The sequence below is a fragment of the Myotis davidii genome, unplaced genomic scaffold (genome assembly GCF_000327345.1).
Source record: "Myotis davidii unplaced genomic scaffold, ASM32734v1 scaffold129, whole genome shotgun sequence".
Lineage (NCBI taxonomy): Eukaryota > Metazoa > Chordata > Mammalia > Chiroptera > Vespertilionidae > Myotis > Myotis davidii.
This window is the reverse complement of record NW_006383019.1, coordinates 290,714-304,267: the sequence shown is the minus strand read 5'-3', so window position 1 is coordinate 304,267 and position 13,554 is coordinate 290,714. Positions and strand designations below refer to the sequence as shown.

The window sequence follows — 13,554 nt, the reverse complement described above, 5'->3', positions numbered from 1 at the left end:
AAAGAGGAAGGGAGAGGGATAGAGAGTCAGAAACATCAATGAGAGATAAACATCCATCAGCTGCCTTCTGCACTCTCCCTACTGGGGATGTGCCCACAACCAAGGTACATGCTCTTGACCGGAATCGAACCTGGGACCCTTCAGTCTGCAGGCCGATGCTCTATCCACTGAGGCAAACCAGTTAGAGCTAGTATATTTATATTTGTTAAAATGCTCAAGTCTTTAGAAAATTGATAAAGAAATTCCCACTTCTCAGACAATGAAGCTGCCAAAACAAAAAACAACTACATTTAAGATCAAGCAGCTATAGTTAACTAAAAGTATACAAAAAGCAGAAAGCATAAAGTACTACCTCACCACTGAATTTTTCCTTAAAAATACTTCAGGAAATAAGTAGAAAATATCTTATGTCTATCTTATCAAAACATATTAACAACTAATGCCTTTAAACCAAATGAATTTGATATTATTTTCCTGAAGACTGAAAGCTGTCAATCACCAAAAAACACCATCATGAAGGCAATAAAGGTAATAGCAATTATCCCAGATTAACATAGATATAAAAATCCTCAAAAAATATAAGCAAACAGAATTCAGCAATACGTTAAAGACCTTGATCAAGGCCACTGGGGAAAAGGTTGATTCAACATCTGCAAATCAACCAATGTGATGTACCACAAAAACAAAATGAAGGCTAAAAATCACATGATCATATCAGATGTGGAAAAGCATTTGACAAAATCTAGCACCCATTGATGATAAAAAAAAAAAACTCTCAGCAAAGTGGAAATAGAGGAAATATATCTCAACATAATAAAGGCCATATATGACAAACCCCACAGGTAACATACTCAACAGGGAAAACCTAAAAGTGTTTTCCTTAAAATCAGGAATAAGACAAGAATTTCCATTTTCACTACTTTTCTTCAACATAGTATTGAAAGTCCTATCCACAGCAATCAGACGAAAAGAAAAAAAAGACATCCAAATTACAAAGGAAGAAGTAAAAACTGTCGTTATTTGTAGATGACATGACACAGTACATAGAGAACCCCAAATATACCACCAAAAGCACTACTAGAACTGAAAAATGAATTCACTAACTTAGCAGGATACAAAATAATATTCAGAAATCAGCTGCATTTTTATAAATCAACTAGAGGCCTAGTGCACGAAATTTGTGCATGGGGAGGAGGTCCCCTCAGCCCAGCCTGCAACCTCTCCAATCCGGGACCCCTTGGGGGATGTCCAACTGCCGGTTAAGGCACGATTCAGGGGATCAGGCCTAAACTGGCAATCAGACATCCCTCTCACAATCCAGGACCACTGGCTCCTAACTGCTCACCTGCCTGCCTACCTGATCACCCCCTCCTGCCCCCCTCTGCCAGTCTGGTCACCCCTAACTGTCCCCCACATCGCTGCCAGCCTGGTCGCCCCTTACTGCCCGCCCCTACTGGCCTGGACAACCCTCAACTACCCCCCCCTGCTGGTCTGGTCGCCCCACGCAGTTTGCTGTTTAGTTGTTTTGTCGTCCCTCACTAACCGCCTGCCTGCCTGCCTGGTCGTCCCACGCAGCCTGCTGTTCGGTCATCCATCCAGTTGCTTCATTCGTGATAGCCCCTGGCTTTTTATATATTAGGATTACAAACTATCAGAGAGAGAAATTAAGACCCAAATAGCCCTAGCTGGTTTGGTTCAGTGGATAGAGTGATGGCCTGCAGACTGAAGGGTCCCAGGTTCAAATCCGATCAAGGGCACATGCCTGGGTTGCGGGCTCGATCCCCAGTAGGGGGTATGCAGGAGGCAGCTGATTAATGATTCTTTCTCATCAATGATGTTTCTATCTCTCTCTCCCTCTTCATTCCTCTCTATAATCAATGAAAATATTTTTTTAAAAAGACACAAATAAATGGAGACATATATCATGCTCATGAATAGGAAGAATTAACATCATTAAATGTCCACATTACCCAAAGCAACCAACATACCAATGGCATTTTTTCCCAGAACTAGAACAAATAACTCTAAAATTTATGTGGAACCACAAAAGTCCCCCAAATACGCCAAGTGAACTTGAAAAAGAATAAAGTTGGAGCTATCATGCTACCTCATAACTATACTACAAAGCTATAGCAATCAAAACAGCATGATACTAGAATAAAAAAGAGACAAACAGATCAATACAACATAACAGACAACCCAGAAATAAATTCACATCTGTATGATCAATTAATCTATGACCAAAAAGGCAAAAATATACAATGGGGTAAAGCCAGTCTCTTGAATAAATGGTGTTGAAAAAAAAACTGGACATACAAATGCAGAAGAATGAAACACTTATCACTTTTTTACACTACATATAAGAATAAACTCAACATGGATTAAAGACTTAAATGTAAGATCCGAAATCATAAACTCCTAGAAAAAAAGCATAGACAGTAAATTCTTTTACACTGTTCTTAATAATGTCTTTTTGAATATGAGTCTCCTTGGGTACGGGAAACAAAAGCAAAAATAAACAAATGGGACTACGTCAAACTAAAAAGTTTTTGCACAGCCAAGGAAACCATCACAAAATGAAAAGAGAACCATCAATGGAAGAAGACATTTGCCAATGATACATCTAATGAGGGGTTAATATCCAAAATTTATAGAGAACTCACACAATTCAACCCCCTAAAAAACAATCTGATTACAAAATGGGCAGAGGACCCAATTAGACACTTCTCTAAAGAGGGCATATAGATTCCCAATACATATATGAAAAGATGCTCAACATTACTAATCATAAGAAAAATGCAAATGAAAACTAGAGAGATACAATCTCACACCTATCAAAATGGCTATCATCATAAATCAACAAACAACAATGTAGGCCAGGATGTGGAGAAAATGGAACCCTCCTGCACTGTTGGTGAGATTATAAGCTGGTGCAGCCACTATGAAAAACAGTATAGTTTCCTCAAAAAATTAAAAATATCCTATATTATAAAAAGTCTGTGGTCGTCATGCAGTCACACCATAACGAACAATCACCAGAAGGCTGCTTGCACAGCAAGTGCTCGCGGGTGGGCGGGGCTGCATGCATGGCAAGGCCCACGTGGGTGGGCGGGGATTTGACACTGCATCCCCTCGGGTGCCAGTGGGGACTTGACCAGCGCCAGCAGGGACTTTGGTCAGGAGGTGCATTGGGAGAGTCCCATGCGGCCCAGCCCATGAGGCAGGACTCCAGGACTCATGGAAATCCCGCATGGCACTGGCGTGTGCTTGATGCTGCATCCCCGCGGGTATTGGAGGGGTTTGATGGTGCGTTCCCACGGGTACTGGCAGGTCTGGGTCTCGCACGATTTAGAGGTGCATGCGGGTGGGCAGGTGTGCGTGCACAGCGAGGTGTGTGTGGTTGGGGAGGGACTTGACTCTAGGTCTCAGCACCAGCAGGACTTGGCACTGCATCCCTAAGGGTGCCGCCGACTCTGACCGGAGGGAGAAGAGAGCCAGATACCCACACCCAGGACTTAAACCAGCGGTGGGCAAACTTTTTGACTGGAGGGCCACAATGGGTTCTTAAACTGGACCGGAGGGCCGGAACAAAAGCATGGATGGAGTGTTTGTGTGAACTAATATAAATTCAAAGTAAACATCATTACATAAAAGGGTACAGTCTTTTTTTTTTTCTAGTTTTATTCATTTCAAATGGGCCAGATCCAGCCCGCGGGCCATAGTTTGCCCACGGCTGATAAACTCTGGGTCTCACCGCATCCACGGGACTTGACACTGGGACCCCATGGGTGCTAGTGAGGACTTGACGGTATGTCCCCGCGGGAGATAAATTTATATATTATTTTCATATACATTTTACTTATTTTCTTTCATACCTGACACTTTTATTATAGAGGTCAAATAGCAATATTAAAATATTTCCTCTAGTTAATTCCCTTTTAATGGGCATGAATTTTGTGCACCAGGCCACTAGTAACTACCATATGATCTAACAATCCTACTTCTGGGTATTGATCCAAAGATATCCAAAACACTAATTTAAAAAGATATATGTACCCTTATGTTCACTGCAGCATTATTTATAATAGCTAAATTATGGGAACAAACTAAGTGTCCATTAGTAGAGGACTGGATAAAGAATATGTGGTGTATATGAAATATTACTTGGCCAACAAAAAGAACTAAACTCTTACCATTTTCGACACGACAGATGGAGGGAGAGGGTTTTATGAAAAGTCAAGTCAGACAGAGAAAGACAAACAGCATATAATTTCATTTACATGTGTAATCTAATATACAAAATAAACAAACAAATAAAAGAGAAAAAACTCACAGATACAGAGAACAAACTGACAATTGCCAGATTGGAGGAGATTTGGGGGTTGGTGAAAAAGGTGAAGGGATTAAGAAGTACAGACTGGCAGCAGCAAAATAATCACAGAGATGTTAAGTACAGCATAGGGAATATAGTCAATAATACTGTAATAACTGTATGGTGCCAAGTGGGTAATAGACTTATCAGGAAGATCATTTTGTAAGTTATATAAATATCTAACCATTATGCTGTACAACTGAAACTAATATAACATTGAATATCAACTGTAATTGAAATTTTAAAAAATATTTTAAATAAATAAATAATAAGGCCAAGAAAACACATGCTGATATAAAAGGGAATATGTTGTCAACATAATGGAAGAGTACAAGTTCTTGCAAAAAGTATTCAAGTACTGGAAATGAAGAATGTGGTCCCTAAACAATGACTTGCTTTTGCATAGGTCACTAGCAGGTACCATAATAATCCTATCCACACAGTAACAGACTTATTAAATAGTTTACACTGGAAAGAAAAAATATTTTCTTCTAACAAAACTAGAGGCCTGATGCACGAAATTCATGCACGGGGCTCAGCCCTAGCTGCCATGGTGGCTTGCCTCAAGCCCTCGCAGCCCCGGCTTCGTCTGGAAGATCGCCAGAAGTTTGTTTGGCTGTCCAGTCTAATTAGCATATTATGCTTTTATTATTATAGATGTTATACATAGAATTAAATTACTGGGCATCTACACTAATAAAGGTGAAACATGCAAATTGGTGGCACTCTGCTATGCCCACCAGCCAAAGGATGAGTATGCAAATTAACCCAACAACTATGGCGGGTTAATTTGCATACACAGGCGCAGAGCAAAGACTGAAGGCTCCGGCCCCAGCAAAGACTGAAGACAACTGAAGACTGAAGAGGCTTGCATCTCCGCTGTGGCCTGAGTGGAGACACCAAGCCTCGCTGCGGCTGGAGCGGAGAAGCATAGCCTCGCTGCGGCCGGACCAAAGGCCTGGGTCCCAGGTGCCAGAGGAAAACCGGTGCTGGCAGCCAGGGGAAGGAAGGCCTATTGCACGAATCTTCATGCAATGGGCCTCTAGTATCATTTATAATTCTAGATTTCAAATAATAGCATTTAAGAGTAGGCTTCTGGTTTCCAATTCTTAATGTCTTCAACTAAAATTTATAATAAACCACTCATTCTCATCATGGGATGCTAATAAGTTGAACTGTAAAGGTGGATTGGGCAGTATCTAACAGCAATTTGAGAGAAGAGTCTACTCTTTTGCCAATAATGATTTCTGAACACAATTTTTAACAAAAATATGATTACCTGTCTAATTTCCTTATGATTCTGAGATTAAAAACTCACTTTCAGAATCCTACATAATAAAAGACTAATATGCAAATCAACCAAACGGTGGAAACACCGGTCGCTATGATGTGCACTGACCACCAGAGGGCAGATGCTCAACAGGAGCTGCCCCCTAGTGGTCAGTGCGCTCCACAGGGTAGCGCCGCTCAGCCAGAAGCCAGGCTCACGGCTGGAGAGTACAGCGGCAGTGCCAGGGCTAAGGATGTCTAATTGCTGGTTCAGGCCCGCTCCCCAGCAGTTGGACATCCCCCAAGGGCTCCCGGACTGCAAGAGGGTGCAGACCAAGCTGAGGGGACACCCCTCCAACCCGAGTTCAGGATTTTTGTGCACCGGGCCTCTTGTAAATAATAAGCAAGTTACTTTATGGCAATAATAGGTTAAAAATCCAAGCTCACAACCTTGGAATCTTTCCGTCAATAGTTTACTATGGGTAAGAGGAGTGGGGGAAGGGAGAGGCAGACAAAAACTGAAAGAATGGAACGTGCTTCAGTGGAGCTCTACAGTCTTGAAATAAATGTGCCCTAATCACTCTGGGATTACCTAGTGATTCAAACCTGATTGGATAATAAACCAGTAAAGAGACTTTTCAAACTAGTTGGATCTCTATGATATATCCACCAGATTAAGATAAAGAAGGTAAAATCAAGACACATGAATTTAAAAATTCTTAACTTATAACTAGATATTTTTAAAAGTGTTTTCTATATAGTACATTCTATTCTTTCCAAACCAACCTTTTTCCCAAACTCCAAGGTTATATAGCTAACTGTGTACATTAGAGCTCCACTTGGATATCCAGCAGGTATTTGAATTTTATCATGTCCTGAAATCTGCTCCTCCTACAAAACCTGTTCCTCCTTCATCCACGCCTTTCACAGTAAATGGCACCTCCATAAACCAAAACTTGGATTATCTTTGATAACTGTTTTTCTCACATTCCCCCACAATCAAACCATCAGCAAAACCCTTTAAATATATACCAGAAACTGATAAGTTCTCTTCACCACCCAACTATAGCCAAGTCCAAGCCACTGGGATTATTAAAATAATCTCTTAACTGTTCTCCCCACTATTCCCTTGCCTCACAAATCTAACCTCAATAGAACAGTCAGAACGGTCTGTCACAACTAAAATCTGATATTATACTTCTGCTTAAAAGTCCAATGGATTCTTCTCTTATTTGGTATCAGTTCTAATGTCATTCAGTTATCTTTATAGTTTTGTTTTGTTAATCCTCACCCGCGGATATTTTACCCACTGATTTTTTTTTAGAGAGAGTAGAAGGAAAGGGGAGAGATAAAGAAACACTGACACAACGATTGACTGCCTCCCACCTGGGTCCCGACCAGGCTGGGGATCAAGCCTACAAACTGGGTATGCCTTACCCTTGACCGGAATCAAACATGATCTTTCAGTCCATGAGCCAAACCACTAATCACTGAACCAAACGGCTAGGGCTCATTCCGTACTATATTAAACTAATACCACCTAATTTCTGAAAAGTTGTCCATCTATTTTCACACAAATGAAATGAAGTACTAGTACACAAGCAATTAAGAAACAGAGATAAGATTCTTTTGGTCTGAGATGGTGGTTTAAGTCCATTATTAACCTCCTCCTTTCACAAATTTCCAGTGAAACAACCAAAAAACTATAAAACTAGAAGGAAAATCTTCAAGGTAACCTAAAAGTGATAGTGAGCAGGACTAGAATTGTTGGAGGGCTGACCAAACCCAAACTGAACCTACTTGGGGCAAGCCTCCTAAGGGTCGGGTCAAGATGAGGATACATATGGAAAATCTCAGTTCTGCAAATGCACTTGGGGATATGCTAAGGGTGCTATCACATAGAACAAGAATGTGCAGAGGAAAACACTAATATGGCTAAAACCTAACAAGGCAAGTGTGCCACAAAAGAGTGAAGTAGTACCCCAAATAACTTTAGAAGACAAATGTTTCAGAGTAAACAGAGACACTCCCTGTCACTAGAGCTTTCCCCTTTATCACAAGCAAGACACTGTTAATCTAGCATTGATAAGGTATAATAAACATCAAATTATCCCTTTACATTTCCTGGGATTAAAAAAATTTAAACAGTAACATACACAATTTCTAAATATAAAATTAAAGTTACAAATAGTAGTTCATAATTAGAAATACCAGTAAAGCTATTTTAAAAAATTTGTAGCTGAAACTTTTTGAAAACGTAGATAGGCTCAAGCAACTCTTGCAAAAGGACCTTGGTTCCACTTTGCTGGTGGGAAGCAGGGGGAAAGCCCTGGCTCCTTTAGTGGAACAGTGTTTCCTATCTCACTACCAACATTCAATTTGCTGCCATTCAGTTCATAAATCTTTACAGGGCTCTACAAGCATCTATCTCTTTGACTCTACACTATCAGTCCCATGTACAAGCATACTCTTTTCCTCCCTTCTTACCCCCATCAGGCCTGCCACCCATTTCTGTTTTATTTTATGAGCAAATCTTACAAACAAGGCTACACTAATACTATTGCCACTTCCACACCTTCTATATCCCCTTCAGTTCACTATAATCTTATTTCTGACTCCCTCACCAATGCACTGAAAATGCCTATCAAGGTCACCTCAGCTGACAACCTCTAGCAGCATTTCACACAGTTGACTCAGGATACACTCCCTATACTTTTTTTGACCAAGAAATAAGTTTCGAAGAATATGTAATTACATCTTATGAGGTAGTGTTCTTAAGAAATAATGACCCAGAAAACACAAAAGTTACGACTATTAATAATGAAAAAACTGTGTCAACCTGTATCTGGTGACCAAAGAGACAAAGGAAGACAGGGTAGCTGTGTACAGAAACCATTAAGAAATTTAGGAATGCTAATAAACAGTCAGCAGCTGTCCAAGTTCATGCATACAATTCGATGTTTCGACTTGTATCCGGGTGTGGAGGGTAACAGGTGATTGCATTATCCCAACAGTCTCACTGGTAAAGCATACATAAGCTGTGACAGCTGCTGAGTATTTTGGAAGAAGTAACTGAGTTGCAACTGTGAAAACATATACTACATTGTATTAAAAACTATCTTTTTAGGTGAAGTACTTTTTTTTTGAGGTAATTAATTAATTAATTAATTTTAATATATATATATATTTTTAATTTATTTTCAAGACAGAGGAAGAAGGAGAGGGAGAAAAACATCAGCCAGCTGCCTCCTGCACGCCCTCTACCAGGAGACCCGGGCACATGGAAATCGAACCGGCAATGTTTCGGGGCACAGGACAAAACCCAACCAACTGAGGCACACCAGCTAGGGCTCAAGTGCTTTTTAAGATTTAAACTATCTAATCTCCCAAAATGAAATAAAATCCGCCACTCTGGTTACCATGCTGTATTTCTCTCTCTCTCTCCTACCTGTCCCTTCCTCAAACAAAGGACTGGTAAAGATGATATAGTAAATAAAGTGTTAAGGGTCTCAAATTTAATTACATTATTATTGTTAACACTGACATGCACGATTTAGATGACATGGAATTATAAAACTTTTCTCATTAATTAATAAGTTTCTCATACTAGAAACTTAAAATACATTCAAAATAAAAAATATAACACTTAAAAATATATAGCTTAACTTCAAAACAATCAAAACATGTTCATAATATCCTAATTAATTTAATAGAAACGCCAATCCCTAAAGTACACGTTATTAAGTACAAAGCTCCTATTATAACAATTTCATCTTCCTGTTTACACCAACCCTGAAACATCTTCCATACAGTATTGAAACACACCTGGTTTCGTCCTCTGCGTTTTCCATAATTCCTTCTAACTAGGGCTTTATAATTCTCATTTTTCTTGGTTAAGTAGTAATATAAAACACAATCAGGAACACTCTATAAGTAAAAAAGAAATATTTTTGAGAATCCAATGAATTAAAATTTTTAAAAAATCAACACTTTTGAGGAAAATTTCTGGTTTTCTCAAGGTATAAATTGAGATGAAACACACATAACGTAGCTGGACTCTAAAAATGTACATTTTATGTCTACTACTTTAATGGGCAATATAAATTACATAAAAAATACTAGGAACTATCAGAAACATTCAACAACTTTCTTATTAATCAGTCACTAAATTCCTATTCTTACTGCATATATATAAACATTCAAATTGTCTCTTTAAATATTTTCCCCAAAAACACTGCATTCAACCCACTGTGAAAAAATTCAGGAAAAATCAGGACCATGGTATTATAATTAGAAATTTAATGAGGTTAAAAAAGCATTGTAATCTATGTGTTTTTAGAAAAATACAAAATCAGGTTATTTTCATTAACCATGAATATTATCAGTCTGTGTTCTGTGCTAAGGATTTGTGAGCATATAATTGTAAATATCACTATATTAATCACATGAAAATCTTTTCTGTAGCAAGCCCTTTGCAACAATCAGATGCCATTAACTATTTTTGGGTATTAGAGCATAAAATTTCAAAGTAGCAACCATCAAAAACTATACACATTCTCAATGCCAACCATTTCTCACCTTTCTTTCCAAGTAGGATGCAATTAGTCCGAAGTTTTTTGGATGCTGGATAAACCTGCATAAAAAAACACACACAACAACAACACACACACACAGACAAACATTTTAACAACTCAAAAGCGGAGGGGTGTGGGTGTGTGTGTGTGTGTGTGTGTGTGTGCGCGCGCGCAAACCTCAAGAATAGAAATATGTACCAACTAAATCCCAGTGGTTCCTAGCTGCCTACCTGAGGAACAACTGTAATATCACTGGAACCTTTTAAAGGGCACAGATTCCTGTGCACCATCCACCAGGAAATGACTGGACTGGTCTATGATAGAGCACAGAAATCTGTACTTTTAAAAAGCACCCCCAGATGATTCAGATACCACCCATGTTTGGGTACCTCTCTTAACCTGACTTCATAACCCCAGTTCTTATCTGTTACCTATATTTCCACCTATAAACTTATGGGAAGAACACCTCAAATCTATATTCTCTACGTTGCAGTATCAATTCAAATGCCAAAACGGGGAGCTGTTTTTTGCTAACTATGTAAGCTTCAAGTGGATAAGAATTTAAAATTTAAATTACTTGTCCTTAAAGATCTCCTTCTCATGGTCAGTCCAAACATTCATAAACTGCCTATCTTTATAAATCTTCATGGGGTCCTCCATAAGCCCATTCATGTTAATGAACTTGACCCGTCTTTGTTCTGCATCAAACATCATAGGTGGAATCACAGAGAGCTGCCGCATTTGTTTCTCATTATTCTGGAAAAAAAAATGCAGTTTACATAAAATAAAATCTAAAGAGGGTCACAGACTGTCTTAATATATACTAAAAAAACAAAAACCCACATACATATGTAGTTCAATGACAATAGTAGTATATACCATAAATCTAGAATGTAGTAATTACTCAAATATCTAATAAGTATCCATTCAATGAATAAGAGTCAGAGTACACATATCCTATATAATAAAAGCCTAATATGCTAAGTGTCTGACCATTTGACCAGTTGCTATGATGCGCACTGACCACCAAGGGGCAGACACTTGACCAGTAGGCTAGCTTGCTGCTGGGGCCCGGCCAATTGGGACTGGATGAGATGGCTGGACATGCCCTGGAGCCTTCCCACGGTCCCTCCCTGGCCCCAATTGTGTACCAGTGGAGTCCCTCGACCTGGCCTGCCCCCTCTCGCAATCCAAGACCCCTCAGGGGATGTCAAAGAGCCTAATCCCACAGGCCAAGGCAAGGGACCCCACCGGTGCCCAAATCTGTGCACTGGGCCTCTAGTATTTGTTATAATCTAATACTACAAATTGAGAAGAGGGTTTATTTTTTTTAAGTTATTTATTGGGGTGACATTGGTTAATAGGATTATATATGTTTCAAGATAAATTTCTATGACACATCATCTGTATATTGCATTGTGTGCCCACCACGCAAGGTCAAATCATCTTTCATCACTATATATTTGGCTTCCCTTACCCTTTACTACCTCCCTATTCCCTTACTTAAGGTAACCCCATACTGTTGTATGTGTCTATAAATTTTGGTTTTATATCCCACATAAGTGAAATCATACGGTTCTTAGATTTTCTAACTGACTTATTTTGCTTAGTATAATATTCTCAAGATACAACCATGTTGTCACAAATGGCAGTATTTCATCTTTTCTTATGGCTGACTAGTATTCCATAGCATATATGAACCACATCTTCTTTATCCAGTCCTCTATGGAAGGACACTCTGGTTGTCTCCATGCCTTGGCCACTGTGAATAATGCTGCAGTGAACATAGGAGTGTATACATCTTTGTGAATAATTGTTTTTGAGTTTTTCAGGGAGGTATCCAGGAGAGGAATTGCTGGATCATATGTTAACTCTATTTATAATTTTTTGAGGAACTACCATACTGTTTTCTAGTCATGAATGAGGGTTTCTTTTTCTCCAACACTTATTACCTGTCTTGTTGATAACAACCATTCTAACAGGTGTGAGGTGGTACTGTCGTTTTGATTTATATTTCCCTAGTAGCTAGTTAAGTTGAACATCTTTTCATATATCTGTTGGCCTTTGGTATGTCTTCTTGGGAGAGGTATCTGTTCAGGTCCTCTGCCTATTTTTTAATTGGATTATTTTCTGTTTGGTGTTGAATTGCATAAGTTCTTTGTAGATTTTGAATTTTAACCCCTTATCTTCTATTCAGCTGGTTGCCTTTTTGTTTGTTGGCAGGTTTTTTCGCTGTGCAAGAGCTTTTTAGTTTGATATAGTCCCATTCATTTATTTTTCCCTTTACTTCCCTTGCCTTTGGGGTTAAATTCATAAAATATTCTCTATGACCAAGATTCATAAGTTTAGTACCTATGTTTTCTTCTATGTCATTTATTCTTTTAGATCTTATATTTAGATTTTTGACCCATTTTGAATTAATTTTTTAGATGGGGAAAAACTGTAATCTAGTTTTATTCTTCTGCATGTTGCTTTCCAATTTTCCCAGCACCATTTATTGAAGGGACTTTTTTTTTCTCCATTGTGTGTTTTGGTTCCTTTGTCAAAAATTATTTGCCTATATACATGTGGTTTTATTTCTGGCCTCTCAATTCTGTTCCACTTGTCTGCGTGTCTGCTTTTCTGTGAACACCATGCTATTTTGATTATCGTAGCTCTATAGTAAAATTTGAAGTCAGGTAGTATGATACCTCCGGCTTTTTTCTTTTTTCTCAGAATTCTTTTGGCTATTCAGAATCTTTTGGGATTCCATACAAATCTGATCATTTTTTTTGTGTGTAATTTATTTTTAAAATGACTTTAGAATCTTGATGGGGATTGTATTAAATCTTTTTTTAAAATTAAATCTTTATTGTTCAGATTATTACAGTTGTTCCTCTTTTTTCCCCCCATAACTCCCCTCCACCCAGTTGCCACCCCACCTTCTGCCCTTACCCCTACCACTGTCCTCATCCATAGGTGTATGATTTTTGTCCAGTCTCTTCCGGCACCTCCCACACCCCTTCCCCCCGGAGAAGTGTCAATCCACTCCCTTTCTATGTCCCTGATTCTATTATAATCACCAGTTTATTCTTTTCATCAAATTATTTATCTTCTTAAAGGATACCTTTCAGCATTTCATATAATACTGGTTTGGTGGTGATGAATTCCTTTAGCTTTTCCTTATCTGTGAAGCTCTTTATCTGACCTTCAATTCTGAATGATAGCTTTGCTGGGTAAAGTAATCTTGGTTATAGGTTCTTGGCATTCATCACTTTGAATATTTCTTGCCACTCCCTTCTGGCTTGCAAAGTTTCTGTTGAGAAATCAGCTGACAGTCGTATGGGTATTCCCTTGTAG

The 13,554-nt window shown here is 38.8% G+C and overlaps 1 protein-coding gene across 3 annotated transcripts in view; it reads right to left on the bottom strand.

Moving 5' to 3' along the window:
* Window positions 1-13,554, bottom strand: part of NCOR1 (nuclear receptor corepressor 1) — a 242,871-nt gene that overhangs the window by 104,728 nt on the left and 124,589 nt on the right. For all 3 annotated transcript variants that reach the window (XM_015558355.1, XM_015558356.1, XM_015558357.1), the window contains exons 12-14: window positions 10,793-10,971; window positions 10,220-10,274; window positions 9,467-9,568 (exon numbers count right to left, since the gene is read on the bottom strand). In XM_015558355.1, coding sequence (XP_015413841.1) covers window positions 9,467-9,568; window positions 10,220-10,274; window positions 10,793-10,971 — 336 coding nt within the window. The remainder of the gene's footprint in view (window positions 1-9,466; window positions 9,569-10,219; window positions 10,275-10,792; window positions 10,972-13,554) is intronic.